Genomic DNA, 18,746 nt, shown 5'->3' on the forward strand with positions numbered 1-18,746 from the left:
AGAAAAGCCTTTTGCACTTCTCCTTGGTGATAATCCTTACAGAAAAACTCTACTGAGTTTTCTTTTCAACAAACTTACTGCTCACCAGCAAAGGTTCAGCACCAACAACCCTGTCAAAATCAACAGAAAGCTTCTTGATGACTTCAGCTCTGAAACCCAGTCCCTCAGAAACCCGCTTCTATCCAAATTTCAGGTTTCAGGCAGGGGTCAAACCATGCCACCTGGTGGAAATTTGGGTCAACACAAAAAAAGTCAAGGATAATACACATTTGCACTTTGAAAATTGGACCAGTATTGACAAAGTACATCTAGGTTGCCTTTACCTGTGTGTGCAGAACTCACCCTTGAAATGAAATTTTTCTTATGGTGAAAATCTCTCCTTTTTCTTTCTGAAACTGGAGTGATGAAAGGTTTTATACTGCACCACAGGAAGCTCTTGAAAGTAATCAAACTTACAAGCATAAAAGAGCTTTACAGGGTTACACCTTTTACCTGCCCCCTGAGCAACAGACTGTCCTTGCTAGAAACAGGGTTCCTCACCTAAAGCAACTATTCCTCCACAGGAAGTAATCAGGCTTTCCTCCTGTGGAAAATCAGATTAAGGTCAAAACTACACCTTGGTGAAGCCAAGGGAGGTTTTTTGGTGGATCCTCAAACTGTTAACCAGTGCAAGGCAGAGGCCAGCCCAAATTCTCTCCTTGCTATTAGCAGTGCTCCTTTCTGAAAGCTGCTGCTGCTGGGGAAAATGCAGCTCAGCTTGTGAAGCCAGCATGTGTCAACTTAGACTGATGGGCCATGGCATATTTTGAGAGAAGAGGAGGGAAGAAGCTGGAGGCAGCCATGTGACAGCTTTCTAGGACAGCATCTTGACACATAGAGCAGTTAGGCTAACACTGCCATTCTCCCCTCCCACTGCTCACTCCAAATCCTTAATCTCTTTTTCTGTACTTTCTCAGACATGTTTGCCTGTGACAGTATCTACACTCTGGCTCTTTGAACAATTGTCTCTCCAATGCAGCAGGTATTTGTGAAATGGGTGCTGGAGAAGGCAAAGGGAATCTGACTGAAACTGCAGTATCAGTGCATCTTTGAGGCAAAATCAGAAAATAAATCTCATGTGGACAGTTGCTAGTGGAGCTTTCTTACTTTTTTTCCTGCATGTTCTTCATAAGCATTCAATAATCTACACATTTTCTTGAAAAGGAAATAGATGCACAGGCAAGTAGTCTGTGCTATCATCTCTTTACCACAAGGGCTAGAGAGCAGAGCCTGCTGGGAGATGATATCAGAACCCAACAAATTCCTCAAAACTAAAAGCCACTGATATCTGTGGTGTTTGACTGGGTTACCCTTTTCCCATGTCTCCACTTGAATACAGGAAGCATCTGTGGAACCTTGCATGGACACAAATCCACATGAAAGTGACAGACCTCACTATATCAGAGCTAGTGCTCCCAAAAGATCATTATAAAATGAGATGAAAGTATTTCAAAGTCACCATCATTTAATTATGCTACAATGTCCTGTGAGAAATAATTTTAAGTTAGCATTGTCTAAACACCTTATCTAGGACCAGAGTAGCAGTGTGCTGTCACTGAATAAAACTATACCTACCTAATGGTAGGTATACCTATAGGTATAGCTACCTGTATCTACCTTAGAGAAATCCCAGCCTAAACAGTAAAAGCAGAAAAGAGTGGGATTCTCTGAGTCTGCTCTAAATTCCTGTTTGGCATTATTTGTGGGATCTTTCCAATGCTACCAACATTGCTGATGAGCTCAGCCTCTTAAAATGGGAGATGTGTGCAAAGAACAAAGTGAGGAGACCTCACTTGTTAAGGGCAGCCCAACTGCTCACTAAACTACATGGTCTGTACTTTGAAAATGGAATGATTTTGCTCTAGAGAGAAAAGAGAGAATGGAAAAGAAGAGAGATAAGGCAAAGATAAAAACAGGCTTAGAAAACAAGCCAAAAATACCAAGGTATTTTTGCTTACTTTCAGTACCACAAGCTGGATATCATCTTTCCTTTAAGAAAAATACACAAATAGCAAAGAACCTGCATTTCTCAATTTTACATATGTGTCTGGTGATGTATACAGACTATTTAGGCATGTAAAAACCAGTCTTCTGAGGATCTGAACTCAACATGTAACCCCCTCTTGCCCACTGATCTGCCCATGTCCTTTCCTTCAACATCCACATCTCAACGTCTCATTCCAATCTAATTTTTGAAGTGAAAATTGCTTTCTTCTTGGTTAAAAAAATGTATTTCTTTCACAATGTAGTTCATCACTGAACAAGAAATAAAAAGGGAGAAAAATTGCCAATGTGCAAAGCAGCTTGTTTTCAGAATATAGAAAAAAAAATATTTTTTTTAATGTGGCAATCTGACTGCTGAATTATCCAGTTAACTCTGCTTATGATTGAACAGTGACACTGTTTTGATCCGCATAGAAGAAATAAAAAAGATATCCTGTGAACTACTCTTTTTCCAAGTCCTGTCTGCTCAGCCTTACCTTTCCATAGTAATGGAATGGATGGGTCATCACAACTAGAGGCATAACATTTATTACCATCTTCCAGCTCATTGTTGACTGTGTCACCATTTCCAACATTCTTGCTTTTAAGAGTGAAGAAATTTTGCATCCTCACGTTGTACCTGAAAGTGCAAAGAAAAGGTCTCTAAAAAAGTTGGATTTTTGCATTTTCTTGGCAAACTTTAAAACCATCTGAGAACAACTTATGCAGGCAAGCAGTAAAGCTTAGATGCATGTTCTCTGACAATTTATAGCAAGTGAAGAGAAAGGACTGTTCAACTCAGTGGCAAGCTGATAGGAAAGCAAGGACTGCACCTATCTCTGGTGACATACAGCAAATTGCAAAAAGGCACTGGAGCAGATTCAGTGAAGGCAAAACACTGGATCTGTTGACTTTGGAGCCAGGACATTCACTATACAGCAGCTTCTTTCCTCCTGCATCAGCTCACAATTCAGCTCACTGTTTCTTTCAGTGGGAAACTGTGTTTCCTGTGGGAGGGTTCTTGAGCATTTCTGGGACTGCTGACCATACCCTTCTAAAGACAGAATACATCTATTTTAGCACTAGGGTGGGACCTAAGAGGGCTGTCAATGAGCTCTGCTAAGACTTGATGTAGGAGAAAAGGGAGTTCCAACAGGGTGATTTGTGAGGGAAGGTCACCAAGGGATATAAGTCTAAGCAACTTGTAATAAAGGGTGGAGTCACAGACACCTACAGTAACAGTGAGCCCTCTGACTCTCCTGTCAGAGGCAGTGACACAGAAGAAGATGTCAGTAAACAACCTGCTTAGCACTCTGTCTAATGTTCCTTGACCTCGTTCTCCAGGGAGTACAAAACATGTATAGAGCTGACACGATGTGTGTTTACAATCCAGAGCATCCTGCAAAATTTTCATATACACCTTTGTATAAATGACATTTTTCTCAACTTTTTCTGAAAGCAACTTTACCTCTGTGCACTATGAAAAGGATGCATGCAAGTATTTGCTGCTGATTAAGCACAAACCTACAATTAAATTGGTTAAGCATAAAACCCAACAGAACATCTAACACAGAAACGTGACTGGCTGTACTGCCCTCAGGCAGGAAGGCCAAGGACTAAACAAGACCAAAAGAATGATGGTCAGTTAACATCTAAAGGGTACAGTAAGGAGAAGTACTTACTTCATTATAAGTATGTAGAATGAGTACATAATGATGAGTACAAGGCTTTCCCACCTCAAAAAGACAGAAAGAAAGTGTTAGAAGGCCATTCAAACAGCTGTATGCTTTACAAGTTTTATGTAGGAGCGCGCCTTAAACATCTGGTACAAGTCACATTTGTGCACACAGGACTCACATCATTAAGATTAGATGGTGTCTCAGCAGAATGAGAGGGGAAGCAGACTCTCAAGTTTCAATAAACATGCAAATAAAATGCAGTGCATGTATTCCAGAAATGTGCTATGCAGACTGAAACCACAGCTACCTCTGAGCATCACAACACCAAGGCCTTTTGCAATTCAGGGCTGAAGCACAGGCCAGGCACTCTGAGAGCACTGTTAGAAGGTGCCTATGATCTTCCACTAGGATTCACATTGGAGTGTTCATCGGAACACTGGGCATCCCCACAAATGTTAACAGTCAGAATCAGAGCAGAAGAGTTTTGGTTACCCTCTCTGCACATGGGAACCTTTGGGCCTTACACAGAGCCTATGTACATCCTTAATGTTTCCTGGTTTTCTTTTAGTTTTCCATGACCATCATAAAAACTAAGCCCAAACAAAATACATAGGATTTTCTAAGTGTTCAATCCAGCTCATACTCTCAGGGTATAGAATGAAAGTCAGTTACACTATGACTCTATTTACTGGTGAGCCTCATGGCAAATACAGGACTGCATGGAATAATTTACACAACTTACCATTCTATTTTCTCATCATATATGAACTAGAAGAGGGAAAAAAAGGAAACACATAAATTGACCATTTCTCTGATCTATCTCAAACAACAGTCAAATTTCTTCAGCAAGTATCAGCCACATCTAGACAGACCTACTCAAGTCTTGACCCTTTCTAACCAGAATTTCCACCGTACAAAACACAACCTCGTGAACAAGGCCTGGATCTCTGTCAGTGGCTGTTTTAAGAACTATTTAGGGAAATGGTGCAAGTGTGTGAAAGACAGACAGATATGTACTCGTGTACCCACATGCTATGTTGTGCAAATGACAGCAAAGTCACTTATTCCAAAAAACCTTAACTCTTGAGTCCTAACAGCTAGACTAGTTCTAGCAGAACAGCCAGCTGTTTTACTTCTCCTCTTGGGTCAAATGGCTACTCACATTTTACTCCATCCTGTGTAACTGCTGTTACTGAATACACAGCTAGTGATCCACTTGCATTACAAAATACAGACTAAATGCATTCTTCCCTGCCTTGCCACCAGACATATTAAATGTGTACATTCAGGAACTACTACACAGCTCTAGATGAACAAAGTTGTACCTCCCCTGTGTTCTACATGGAAAAACTTACCCAGAATCAGAAAGAAAATTACTGTGTAGAAGCAAGAAATAGCCACCTTCTCTATTTAAAACAGATGTGTAGCTCAAAATTTTTCACCACCACAACAAGCAGTCTGAAGAGAGTGCTATCTGCACTGCATAACAGTATCCTACTAGCCTGCAGAACTTTACAAACCCTAGTACAAAATCAATGGATACTGATGGATATGGTGGGCACATACTCCATGGGGCTGTATGAAATTTTCATATTTATGCAACATTGTGGAGCTCAGCTCTCACTTCCAGATGCCACTAGAATTAGCTAGGAAAATAATTATTTGCCAGTGTGTATAGTGAGCAGGCTGGTCCACCAAAGTTCAAGCAATGAAACACAGTAACCAGTAAGAGAGCTACTTACCACAATAAGTACAATCACAGATATTGTGTAGTATACAGAATCCCGGAACACTGCCCACTGGGTGAGACAAACCACCTGAAAAACATCATACCTTCAGCCAACTAAAATATGGGATCTCAGAAACAAACAAACAAAAAGGCCCCTATCTTAAAATAACTTAGGTGTGTGAGCAATTATTATTACTAGCAACAATGCTGAAACCAAATGCAGTTTTATGTTACAATTAAGAAGTATCAGTCTGTTACACAATGGATCTAAATTAAGCATCGTAAAAAATTAATATAGAAACTTCCACTATTGGAATACATTTCTTACTAACGATACTTGATTTGGTCATAATTTCAATTGTAAAGTAAAATTCACTGTACTGCAGCAAATCAATTGTTTCTCGTTCCTTTTATTTGTGGATACACTGGACTTACTCCCTGAAAAAATATGATAAAGAGTTTAACCATCTATTGAGTAAATGGAGCAAATCTCATGCTTGTGTCCCAGATTCTTTGACTGTCATCAGTATCAGGAAGGATCAGCAGATGCCAATGATTAGGTGACTGTAAACACAGTATTGTATGAAGAGGAACCAGTTTCCTCTGCATGCTACATGTTCAGAGTGCTGACACTACAGCTGAACTTTTTGGAAACAGTCACTATTTTTAAAGCATTTGTAAATTCTTTGAAATATTTGAGGTTTTTCACAATGCCATTTTTGTCTGTGATTTTGTCTTTTTTTTTAATATATGCTCAAGGAAACCCCTAAAGCAATTGTAAGCAATTGAACTATATAAAGACAAATATCTTACTGACCTGTCCTGCAAACAGTCCACAGACACCAACAATGCAGAGGATGTTGAAAACTGCTGAACCAACAATGGTCCCAACTCCTACATCTCCATGAGTGATAAATACACCTGCAGAGGGAGAAAAACATACATAACTACCTCTGTAATTTAATTTTCAGTCACTCAGAACATGTTCTATTTGTGAAATAGAGACTGTTTCAAAGACTAACCAAAACACATTTCATAATTAAGGCTCACTTCTCTGTGTAATAATTTGTGCTTTTAGTCTAGCTAGCAGTTCCCCAGCTGGGGCTTAGAATCTCTACATATATACTTTTAGTAAATGATTTCTTAACTAGTTAGTTCAACAGTAAGTTTTGTTTCATAGCTTAGTTTTCAGCTGTGTTCCATCCCTCAACCTGCTGGCCACACTGTCTCTGGTGCAGCCCAGGATACAGTTGGTTTTCTGGGCTGCAAGTGCACACTGGCTGCACAGTGACAGATCATGATGAGCTCATCATCCAACACCCCCAAGTCTTTCTCCTCAGAGCTGCTCTTAATCTGTTTCCAAATATATCAAATTACTTCTCAAGGGACTTCAATAAATCTCTTCTTTTGCATCCTGTGCTCAGAATCAGACATTCCTCTCTGTGTTTTGAGAGAAGACTCACATTTTCATGAGATATTTTGAGTAGTTAATGATGCCATGAATCACAGACTGGCTGACAGCTGCAATTGCTGATTATAAATTGTCAGAAGAATGGGTACCTGTGCTTGATCTGCTGCTGATTTTTTAACAGATCTCAAAAAAGCTTGTGTGTGGGCTCCATACCTATAACAGATGCAAACAGTTCTGGGGTGGAGCTCCCTGCTGCCATGAATGTGGCTCCAGCAACATCTTCACTCAAATGTAGTTTCTAGAAGAAAACAATTGGTAGTTTCAGCACAGCTACTGTATTGACAATGGGGAGTTCTACAGCTATATATGTAAATGAATAGCCAATTGTGGCTTACATGGAGCTGCTTAAAGAAAAGTATCTCTGCAGATTCAAAAGGATTGTAAACATTTCAAATTGTTTTCATTTATTTACTTCTGTAACTCTAAACACAGTCATTCAATTCCCCAACTCTTAGGGCTTCTAAAATTCAAAAATGAAAACTGGTAACAGAAAAATACCACCTTTGTGAATAAATCCTACAAACAGCAGGTTTGATTCTGGCTTCATTTTTCAACTGTGTTAATCAAAAGGGAGTCTGCTGACACACATAAAATTAGTCCAGTTAGACACAGAGAGGGCTGTGTATGATAGAGAGATCTAATTTTATGATGGTGTCTCTTAAGCTCTAATAGGACATAGGTAACTTAAGAGTTCTCAGACCAGCAAAAACACATGCAGGTCCACAAGTGGGCTGCATCAATTCAGCAGTCTTAGGATCTTTCCCTTGAACTATAAACACAGTTTTATGGAGGAGTTTTTTTTCCTTTTTGAGAGTCTCTAGTAGACTTCAGTACATAATCCTTAGTACACTATTTTTATTTCAAGGATAGAAAAGTAACTAGTGACAAAAGGAGAAGTTTAAAAATCCTGTATTTTTCAAGCAGTTTGCCTGAAAACATCTTAAGCTGATAACAATGGCATCCTACACATCTGGACAAAACATAAACACAAATATGATCTATTACCAGTCATACTGCTGCAGGTGCTCAAACCTAAGTGTGCTATCTGAACTCTTGGTAGCTGTTTAAATGTTTAGCAGAATATGAGATAAAATGCAAAGATTTTATGAAGGATCTGTAACCAGTGATTGCTACAACCAACTGGTATAACTTAAATATGGTGTCTAAGGTGCATGCTGAATACTGAACATCTGGAAAGGAAAGAAAATATCCCAACTGAGTATTTTACTAGTCCCTTATTGTTATATTTGTTATTCTACTGATGAGTGTAAGCTTACAACTCTGAGTAACATCAACAGGTACTTAGTACATTTAGCAACAGGAAAAAAGACCTTTAAACTAGCTACAAAAACCCCTAGGAGTTTTTCAGAAAATGGTCACTCTTATTTTTGTTAAAAGCAACAGAGATGAGATTTTCATTTTGTGTTTAAAAAGGAGTTAAAATCTACATTTGTATTCTGTATTTATACTGTTCACCAAAATCATAAGACAACATTTACATGGCATGTATTAATCCTACTGTGTCACAATCAACTCAATTGAATCCTAAATGGAACTTTGCAGTCTTCTCAAAAATTAGGAAAAGCCATTATGTTACTTTTTTTTTTCATATAAAATTTGTATTCTCATTCTATATCCAAGGTACATACTTTTCTCACACGTTTCCTCTTTTTTCCATTTTATGCTAGGACCACATATACTTCCTTTCTCCTTGCTGACACAGTGGTAGATGTGCAATAAGATTTGCATAGCCACCACATTAATTTTCTATCTATGACATCTTTCCTCAAGTTACTTTTTTAAAAGGAGTACAATAATAAATCCAGCCCATCCATAACCTCTTCTAGTTACATGCCTCAGGTATTTAAGAGCGGGTTTTGCCATCTGATCTCATTAAATCTTTGATTTTTTTCTGCTTGAGTGCGGCCAGAGAAACAAGAGTGCACAGACCACTGGTTCATTTTTTGGATGGAAAATAATATTTCTAAATAATATTCTCTAAACAAATTTCTAGAAGAGTGATAATGTTTGTTAACATACCTCACAAATTTTCTCTAAGGATGGAACAAAGAAGTCATCACATACTATGGCCAAAGCGTAAAACATATAAAGAGCCTGTAGAGAAAATAAATTCAAGGAATACTTTAGATTTTTTGTGTATGTGAAAAGAGGAATAAAGGTAATGCTACCTTTATTCAAACTAGCAGAAATATATAGCTACACTTTTCATTTCATTCTAAATAAAAATCTCCCTGTTGATAAATTTATGACATAAAACCATATTTCTGAATGTTAGATCTCATTTGGAATATTTGTCAGACCCTAAAATATGAAAGGTACCATACTTTAACAGAAGAGCATGCCACAACAGATTTCATATAATGAAAAGCAACAGGTAAAGCTACAAAGTCATATAGTCATCCCCTATATTTTTAAATTATCAGACCAAGTAATTAAATAGAAAGTAAAACCAGGCTGATTAACAATATTCAGAAAATATTCACACCTAGAAATAAGTGGACCCTGGCCATGAACACTGCACCAAGATGTTTAGAAATGATCCTGGTTCCCTGCATACCTGTGATTCTCCCACTGTCTTATGCAGCTTTCTGTGCTGTGCCCATGCAGCGGGCTTGATCCTGCTGCTGTCCATCAAACAGAACTCCTTTATACTTTACTTTCCCTGAGCTGGGAATGAAAACCTGGAGCCTGCAGGCCTCACTTGCTTTGTTTTTTTAATAGAATAGAAAATAGAAGTCAACATTATATTTTCTATATTTCTTCAGGGTTGGTTTGGGTTTTTTAATTATAACTGCATCTATTGCATAGAGGTACAAAAGAAAAGAAACAGCCTCAAGAAACTTCCACATCATGCTCGATGTCATCAATGAAGGAATCCCAAACTCTGTCAATATAACATGAAATACAAGTCATGTGATCCATTCTGCCAGGACTTTATCTCCAAGAGGATGAATGCATAGGTACTGCAAATTCAGACTTATTTCCTTTTCTGAAATCATGGAGTCATAGAATCATTTAGATTGGAAAAGACCTTAAGATCATGAAGTTCACCGGTTAATCCAACAATACCATGTTCACCACTACACCATGTCCCCAAGGTGTTACCTTTTAAGAAACTGTACTCATATAGATGTACTAAAAATACTCAAATCAAAGTCTTAAAGACTTGTTGATATATACAGAACTCTACTAAGTACGGTCACTATGATGATTAATATCATATTAAAAAATAAAAATAGAATAAGTAGCATAAAAGGAAAACAAAAATAAAGCACAGTAGAAAAAAAAACTTACAGCAATGATATGAAGCAGAATTCCTCCTTGCTGACGTTCTTTATTTGTAAATATATCGTCAGGAAACTCATTAATGGCTGAAAGAAAAACATACTTTTTAAAAAAAAATGTACACAGCATGTACAAATGGAAGAATGAAAAACAGGAAAGCATCTGCAGAAACATATGACCAAACATAAGTGCCTCTTCTGATGTATTATATTACAGCTTGCCATTTCAGAATTTCTTTAGTGCTCTGTAGTTTTGAGACACTGTGTAATCACAGCTGACACTCTTACAGGAACACCGTACAGGATAATTCACAAACTACTGGTCAAGATGCAGCAATCTGTAATGCTTTAATCTATTTTATATGTTTCATAAACATTTTAAGATGCCAACAGAAGCACATATGCATGTAACAGCCAAGTAGGTTCCTTGTAGTAATACACTGCTATATACAGTAATGTAGTAATATCTAGTATAATAAAATACCATTCCCTCCATGTAACATCATTCCCTCCATGAGACGGGAATACCTTTCTGGAATAATACTGAAATACCATCAACTTTAAGAACTTAGAGCTGACAAATGCAAAATTTTTTAGAGAAGTTATTCCCTACCACACGAAATAATGTATGGTAAAAAAATTAGTAAGCACACAAGGCATGTGTTTTTTAATAAATTCTGCTTATTAAAAACCAGTATTATCTGAAGTGATTATTAACTAAAACTGCATTAAGGAAACTTCCCTAATGGAAGGAAAGTGGGAGAAAAGACCCAGACCTACAGCTGTTTCCTCAATATGGTTGTTCCTACATCACTGGCTGAAGTACTGTGCCCACATGGATGTATTCAGGACACACACACACCATTCACACTGCAACCCCCATTTTGTCCTCTGTCTCCTCCATTTCAGCTGTGGCTGTGAGAGCACACATAGGACAGCAAAGAACAGAGCCTTGGTCTGAGTCTCTGGCAATGCTAACAGGACCCTGCACATGAGGCAGATCTTTCCACACAACTGGGTGCAAAGGTGTGCAGCTCCCATCACAGGTGTTTGTGCCAGAAGTGCCATCCCCTTACTGCCACCACATGGCAGAAGGAATATATCCCTGCTCCCTATCTTGGCAAACTGGATGCTTCATCTAGGAAGCTATTACCTACCTGGTAATCTCATTCAGATGACTGTATAATATTTCACAGCACAATGTTAAAAATGGTTAAGTTAGTATAAACCGAAGTTTTAAGAAGCATTAATTAAAATCACAATTTTTCTAATCTTTCTAAGGCAACTTTACTTCTGTGAAGTTAATACCAAATAGGGTAGAAGTCCCAAGGACATCAAAGGTAAGAGCCAGAAAATAAAAACTAGTGTAGGCATCTAATCACAAAACAAAAGCAAAGCAGCTTCACTACAAACTGCCTTGCTTCATAGACAGTGATAACAGTATATTCTGGTGATAACAACATTAGAAATAAATAACTACTTGTAATAAACACCTGCTTGTCTCACAGAGGTAATACTATATGAACTAATATGAAGACAGCTTTTCTCAAAGATAATGCTCCTCTCTCTCTACAAAGAACTCATGGTGTGCATTTTTTCTCACAATGAGACAATTCAAATTGCTCTATAAAAGTCAGAGAAATCAAACACAGCTCTGTAGCTTGGGAGGCAAGATTTCTTCCTTAATGAAATGGCCACCTACCAGTGAGTTCTAAGGTACAGTATGGAGTTTTACTCTATCCACATTTGCCGTCTTTATGGTTTATTATCCAAATAATCACAAAATTCACGTAGAATTGGTTTAACAATCATCTATAAATTCTGTACACCTTATCAACATGCACTGTTCTTTATTTACTAGCTGTATCATGGCTTTAATATCTTAAACTATTTGTTTTTCTTACCTACTGCTGTGATAACCTGGTTTCTCACGAAAAAGCTGTTTGGATTCCCTTGGGTCCTCTTTTAGACCTGGGAATTCAACAACACCTAACTGAAGGGGGCAGTGGCATGCCCTCAGCTGGATAAGCTGGCAGAGGGAATATAACATTATCAGAGTTTGAGAGAGCAGTCTGCCCTCGTGGTACAATCTGATACGTGTGCACAGCAAGGCACTGCTCTGCTTCACACAGAGATATTTTCTCATGTATGGGAGATGGAGTTATCTGTCTGCCTGAGTGGGAGCTACATCTCCTTGGTTTCTACTGAAAAGAGACAGAACAGATGGGAGAAGGAGATTAAATGAAGAGCAGTACATCTAATGGGGCTAACCTTTGACAAAAAAAGGAGGGGAATATACACCCATCATCTTAAAACCAGAGAGAAATACAGAAATATTTATCCTGCTGGCACTGCTGCAAACTCATGGGTCCTGCAGCCCATCTTATCCAGCACAGATCTCAGGAAGAAGGGAGGGCACCAAGAAAGCCAAGTCTATATTGAAATTGCCATCAATCTGTAGCTGGTTCCCTCTCTCCAATCATTAAATGAGTGGGGAAACAAGAGCACCTTATCCAGTTAGGACTAGGAGGGGACACCACCGCCTTTTTCTCTGAGTCATGGACATAAAAAAATCCTTGATTATGGCATGACAGAAAGCATGATTCACCTTTGATAAAAAGCTCTGGCTGAGCTGTCTGTGGCTAAAGAGCTATACAAGGCATGCAAAGAGCATGCCTCAGAACAGAATACAAGAGCAGCTGCACAGCATAAGCTGCCTGCTTGGCTCTGGAGCAAAGAGCTGGCACCAAGCAGCTGGGGCAACCCCGGCATGCCTGTGACACCTGCCCTGACGTAGGCTGTTAGCAGATTAATTCTGGGTACCCTGAGAGCATTGTTCCCACATGCCCTACCCATATCCTGACAGGCAGGCTGCCAATGAAGCGAAGTTTCAGAATCCCCTAAGCCTGACAACCATCTCAACAACCACGTGGATCTGTGGTTTTATAACCTGCCTTGACATGTGATTTCTTCACCTTATTAGCAGTTGATTTACTCACAACAAGCATGCCAAGTCTTAACACCTGCTAAGTGTTCAAGCCTGCTACAACTCTTAAGGTTTTTCCTGAGAGGGAAAATGGATCTGTGGATTTTTGAAGGCCATGTACACTCAGCTCTGCCCCTGCAGGAAGGGGGTTAGGCACATGATGTACACAAAAGCTCATGCCCCTTTTAATGCCTACATCTTGCTCCTCTGTCCCTTCAGGCCCTGTTATAGCTACAGATTGCAATGCCTACCCCTTCACCCTGGCACTCAGGGACTGCTGATCATCAGACTCACCCAGAAAAGATGTGTAAGGGGATGAAGGATAGACAGAAGACATAATCACATACTTCCACTTTTACCCCTCCAATAATCATATTCACAAGCTAGTTTAAATACTTAAAGTTTGTGTAATTCGTTTAAGCACTGCAAACAGCTTTGGGCATCTCTGCACTAAAGAATATTTCTGCTCATGGGCAATTCCCTTCTCACATTCCAGATCTTCAGCTTCCCCAGGCTTGGTGTTGTGTCCATACACACATAGTTGTGCCTCAGTGACAGTGAACAAACTCATCCCTGTGTGCAGAAGGGAGCTTCTTTGTACCTGTCAAGCAAATGCATGCATCATTACCTGGTGTCTGTAGCAAGGTATCAACAGTTTTTGCTACAGGAGTTGAACTTGCAACAGACTTCATGGTACTGCAAATTGCACTAAATTATAATTCCATACTAATCTGCTGCAAGATTTGATTGAAAGCCAGAAAATCATCACTCCTTCCAACAACATCTCCCTGAATGCAAGCGTCCTATATCAGCTGAGTTGCAATGAATAGGACAAGTATGTCTTAGAACTAGTCTTGCTTTTAAAACATTTGTGACTTTAGCCCATACTGCTCTTCAAAATCAGTGCACTGGGAAGATTTTGACAGAAAGATGGTTAGCAACTTTGAAAGCACCCTCCCATATTCTCTTTACCATGGATGTCAGAAGGGTCGGTCCCCTGTCCTGTTTCACCCATTACCTCAGGTGATGAAGTGGTACAGTCTCAGGAGGACAGCAATGACCTCAGTACATGCAGGTAGTCTCAGGGGAAGACACAGTACACTCAGCTAATCCTCTTGCACAACCTGTGCACCGTAAATATTGTGATAGGAATTGTGTACTTGAGAAAAGAATAGCAAGTAGCTTTTGCTCATAGAAAAGTATTGACTTCAGTGATGCAATGTAGTATTAATACCAGAAACAAAGTCAAGCCCAAAGATCTTACCATCACAGTGAAACTAGTTTACTCAAATATAAAATGTGTCATATGGAAGTCCTCCTTTTTAGTAATACTTCCTAAATTAGATGGAATGGATTTGAATAGTCATCAGAAAATCATAAATGTGCCATAGTACATAAAAGGTTTGTTTGTTTGTTTGTTTTTTCACAAACTAACAGGCCTTTAACTGTAAATTGGAAGTGAAGAAAAACAGTACACTCAACAAGTGCATTTAAACATGAAAGCTGGTAACATACAAATCTTAAAAGGATCAAAGAAGAAATAAAGAACAGTTCACTGATCATTCAGATGCCCTCTGGAAAAAGCAGGAATTACCAAGCTTTAAGCTCCCATTCCCATTAGACAGCTGTTTCCAGTTTTCTGTAGCAGGATGACTTGTGGATTTTTCCTCATGCTCAGCTTTTGCTGCATACTAACCTAGGCAGCAGTCTTACAGCAAATCTGGAACAGGTTATTCATGGAAATACACATGTTTATTTGAAAAATTCTGCAAGGATGCTTCTGTAGAGATAACTCTTTAGTAAACTTGTCTCATGAATTATACTACCTGAGTAACAAAAAGGCAACAATAAAAATAATCCAAATGAAGTGCAATGAAATTATTTAAAACACCCCCCAACTTCTTCAAGAGGCATTTGTACATCCATGTAAAACTTTGTGATGCCAAAGATCAAGCTTTCTATTTGCAGGCAATGTACCATCTGGCAAGAGTCACACTAAGCACACTCCTCCATACTCCTCACCTCATAAACAGTAGAACTATGAGCAAATTTTATCTCTCTGGTATATTAATTCAATATAAAACCTCATTCCTATATTCCTCAACCAAAAGAGGACTCCCAAGTGTGATCATATGTGCAATGGAAAAGTGGCAGCTCATGAAGCAAATAACTGACTCAACTCTCAACAATGAAATCCATTTAATATATGATTGTTAAGAGTGGTATTATTTATGAAATAGCCCTGAAAATTCTCTATCAGTATGAAGTTATGAAAATATCTATACAAAACTGGATTAGCTACAATAAAAAGTAGAATACCTTATTAAATCCTAGACTTATATTGAGTTTCTTCTCTCTTTTATAAAAAAAAAAGTATTTTCACTCATTAAGTCAATGTCAAACAATGAAAAAACATATTAATAATTATCTATCAACCAGAAAATTAAAAGGCGTGATGAAATCCCAGTTCCTGATCTAGGGGACTCAGTAAGGACACATAAGTACTGAGAATACACAAGTACTGCAACACAAGGATGCATGCACGTACCAGAGAGCAGTCTTTCATGTATTCATCTTTGTGTCAACCAAAAAAAACTCTAAAAGGCTCCCAAGGTTTGGAATCACGTTTTGTTTGGTTTTTTTTCTCCCTGGCCTCCAGACCATTCACAATTTCTGAACTGTTCTAGCAGCTTCTCTTATTAGGACACCGGTTTTCCACTAAGCATTAATGTATTCTTCAAAATGCCATCTATGGACCCCAACTCTTTTATTTCACACATCAGATTCCTAAACCAGGGTACTAAAAAAGTTTTCACCTTCCCCCCTTTTTTCACTCACTGACTCACACTGCCTCATCTCTGTTTACACTACTCTGAGCCAAGGCTGGCAAAGCAGTTCAAACACTGCCAGGGTCCAGCACTGGTGAGACTTTTTCAGATATGACATGTCATTTTCAGGTCTGGGGAATAATTGTGGTTCTCAGGACTGAAAAAACACCATTGAATACCAAGAACAGTTTAAATTGTACTAGCTCTTGACTGTCCTATGAATTAACCACAGACATCAGTTACCAGTAAATAACTGTGTCTTCTACATGGAATTTGCCTTTAGTTTCTGAGCTTCAATATTCATCTTTGTGTCAACCAAAAAAACTCTAAAAGGTTCCCAAGGTTTGGAATCATGTTTTGTTTGGTTTTTTTTTCTCCCTGGCCTCCGGACCATTCACAGAATTTCTGAACTGTTCTAGCATCTTCTCTTATTAGGACACTGGTTTTCCACTGTGTCTTCTAAATGGAATTTGCCTTTAGTTTCTGAGCTTCATACATTTGACACTGTCTCTCCACCCTTCTCTCATTTTTGCTTCCTGAAAGTCTATAGTTTTCTGGTCTACAACATCTTGTTTCATTGGATGGAGAGAGCTCTTTGGCTGTGCTGGGTTTTGGACTCAGTTTGGCTGTGTCCTTTTTAAATACAGATAAAAAGTGATGTCCCTGGCAAGATCACTACCTTTTGGAAGAAGTATAATGACTGGATTAACAATCAATACTGTGACTCACATAAAAAAGACAGTTATTAAAAGGTCAGGCAACTTTTCAGCCTTACAGAAAAGAATCATTCCTCATATTTTTCAAAGGCAAACCTTCCAGCTGCAAACAAGCTGGAGAATCAAACATCACACTATGAGGTTTTAGTATCCTCAGCTCAAGCTCAATGAGGTCTTGTTTAGAACTTTTTTTACTCCCAGTCAGACTGAAAAATCTCTTCCAGAACTAAAGGATGGGAAGTATTTATGTTAATTGTTCTGCCTAGTCACTTATAAACTCAATTTATTCACCTTACAATAACACCAAGAAGAGGCTGTTTTGTCTGACACGTCAATAGCATCTTCAAGGGGATTTCACTGCAGGTCTATTCATACACTGTACTGCCAAGGGAAAAAATGACAATCTGATTTCTGTAACAATGGGCTTTCAAATCAAGCAGACAAGTTGTAGCACTTCCCTGAAAAGATTAGGAAAAGCGTAACGTAATTTTAAGACACTGTGGACTAGTGACCCCCTTTGAAATGACCCACTCCATTTGGCACAAAAGGACACTTTTACACATAGTGGGTATTAACTAATTAAAATATTTTTTAAAATATTTTTACTGAGTATGTACTGGAGCTGCTCTTATATATACTGTTGTATTATGCCTAATGAATAGCTTGACAATCAGAGCAGACCACTATCTCTTCCCTGGTTCCCAAAATTACTCTGTCAGCAGGCAGTATACAAGGAACAACCACCACAGAAGCTGCCCTTGGCAGATTTCCTCACACTACAGAATTTCGTAGCAGGGAGAAAATCTTCCTGTGCTGTGTGAATATGCAAGCAAGAGGGATGAGTTAAGTGAATTTGGTCCAAGGTAGAAATCTTCTTTTCTGAACATCTGAAGACCTCATTTGGCACAGGGATGTGTGATTAGTCCATTCCAACATTATTCCATTGATGCCACATGAACAAAGGGATCAAAACTGCCCTTCAGAAAGTAAAAGCTGGCTACCATGGCAGAGAGACAGAAAGACTGTTACATTTAAGAGCAGATGTAAATGAAGTGACAGGAAATAACGTTTTTCTTTATAAAATATTACTGATTCTGTTTCATAAACACCTCTGCTTGCAAAATGACTAGAAAAGTACTTTTCTGTACAACCAGGCTCCTTCTACCCACCCTTCTTCCTTCAGTGAATAAAATTAGGTGATTACTACTTCCTTACACATGTTGGAGACACACCTCAAATAACACAGAAGATGGTCTGTTACCTGCCAGGTTCACCCTCAGCAGAAGTGACAACCACATTCAAATGGTAAAATCACTGGCAAAATTGACTGGATCCAAGTCAGACCACAGATTAAGTTTGAACTGCTAGTGGCCAGAAAAACTACAGGTTATTTGAAAACTGAACAGATCCCATGTAGAAAACACTGAGAAAAATAATTAAGCAACCATAAGAGCTGGCACAGCAGCTATCATTCAGAACAGAAGTGCACTTTAAATGAAACTGTGCTATTGTGCCTTCAGTACAGTGAATGCATAATAATAAGCTTTTGAATCCCTTCTACTTCAGTAAAAGCTTCAGCATGGCTCATTTAAAAGCAGCTGCATTGGCACACACCATTCTTTCCCCCCCAAATGCATAGAAAAGGAAACAAAATTTAATACTTAAAATATACCCCATCCAAGCACGAATTTTAACTATCTAGAAAAATTGTGATATTCTTGAAGTTGACTTAGCACAAAAACTATACATGGCTAAGATTCTACCAGGTTAAGATTAAGTTAAGCAAATTGCTTTTTTTAGAATTTAATGGGTATGAGATAGCAGAGCAACAGCAGACTTTAAGTCAGGTCTACTAAGACCAAAGAAAGGCATACAATGGGTGTGCATGGGTATAATTTACTTTTCTTCCTTAGAAGCTTCTCTTTCTAGACATAAAAGTAAAATCATGGAAGGCAGTTGTAGAAAGAACTAACTCAAACATTTATTCGACCCCTGCCAACTTACGTTTGT

General features: G+C 38.6%; 1 protein-coding gene across 1 annotated transcript in view; it reads right to left on the minus strand.

The window, feature by feature from the left end:
- LOC120503881 (ras and Rab interactor 3-like) overlaps positions 1-18,746 on the minus strand; it is a 156,106-nt gene that overhangs the window by 93,392 nt on the left and 43,968 nt on the right. Inside the window, exons 3-10 of the mRNA XM_039712916.1 lie at positions 10,217-10,293; positions 8,942-9,016; positions 7,055-7,139; positions 6,248-6,351; positions 5,444-5,518; positions 4,444-4,469; positions 3,705-3,758; positions 2,520-2,662 (exon numbers count right to left, since the gene is read on the minus strand). Of these exons, the coding sequence (XP_039568850.1) occupies positions 2,520-2,662; positions 3,705-3,758; positions 4,444-4,469; positions 5,444-5,518; positions 6,248-6,351; positions 7,055-7,139; positions 8,942-9,016; positions 10,217-10,293 (639 nt within the window). The remainder of the gene's footprint in view (positions 1-2,519; positions 2,663-3,704; positions 3,759-4,443; positions 4,470-5,443; positions 5,519-6,247; positions 6,352-7,054; positions 7,140-8,941; positions 9,017-10,216; positions 10,294-18,746) is intronic.

Source organism: Passer montanus, unplaced genomic scaffold (assembly GCF_014805655.1).
Source record: "Passer montanus isolate IOZ18808 unplaced genomic scaffold, ASM1480565v1 scaffold27, whole genome shotgun sequence".
Taxonomy (NCBI): domain Eukaryota; kingdom Metazoa; phylum Chordata; class Aves; order Passeriformes; family Passeridae; genus Passer; species Passer montanus.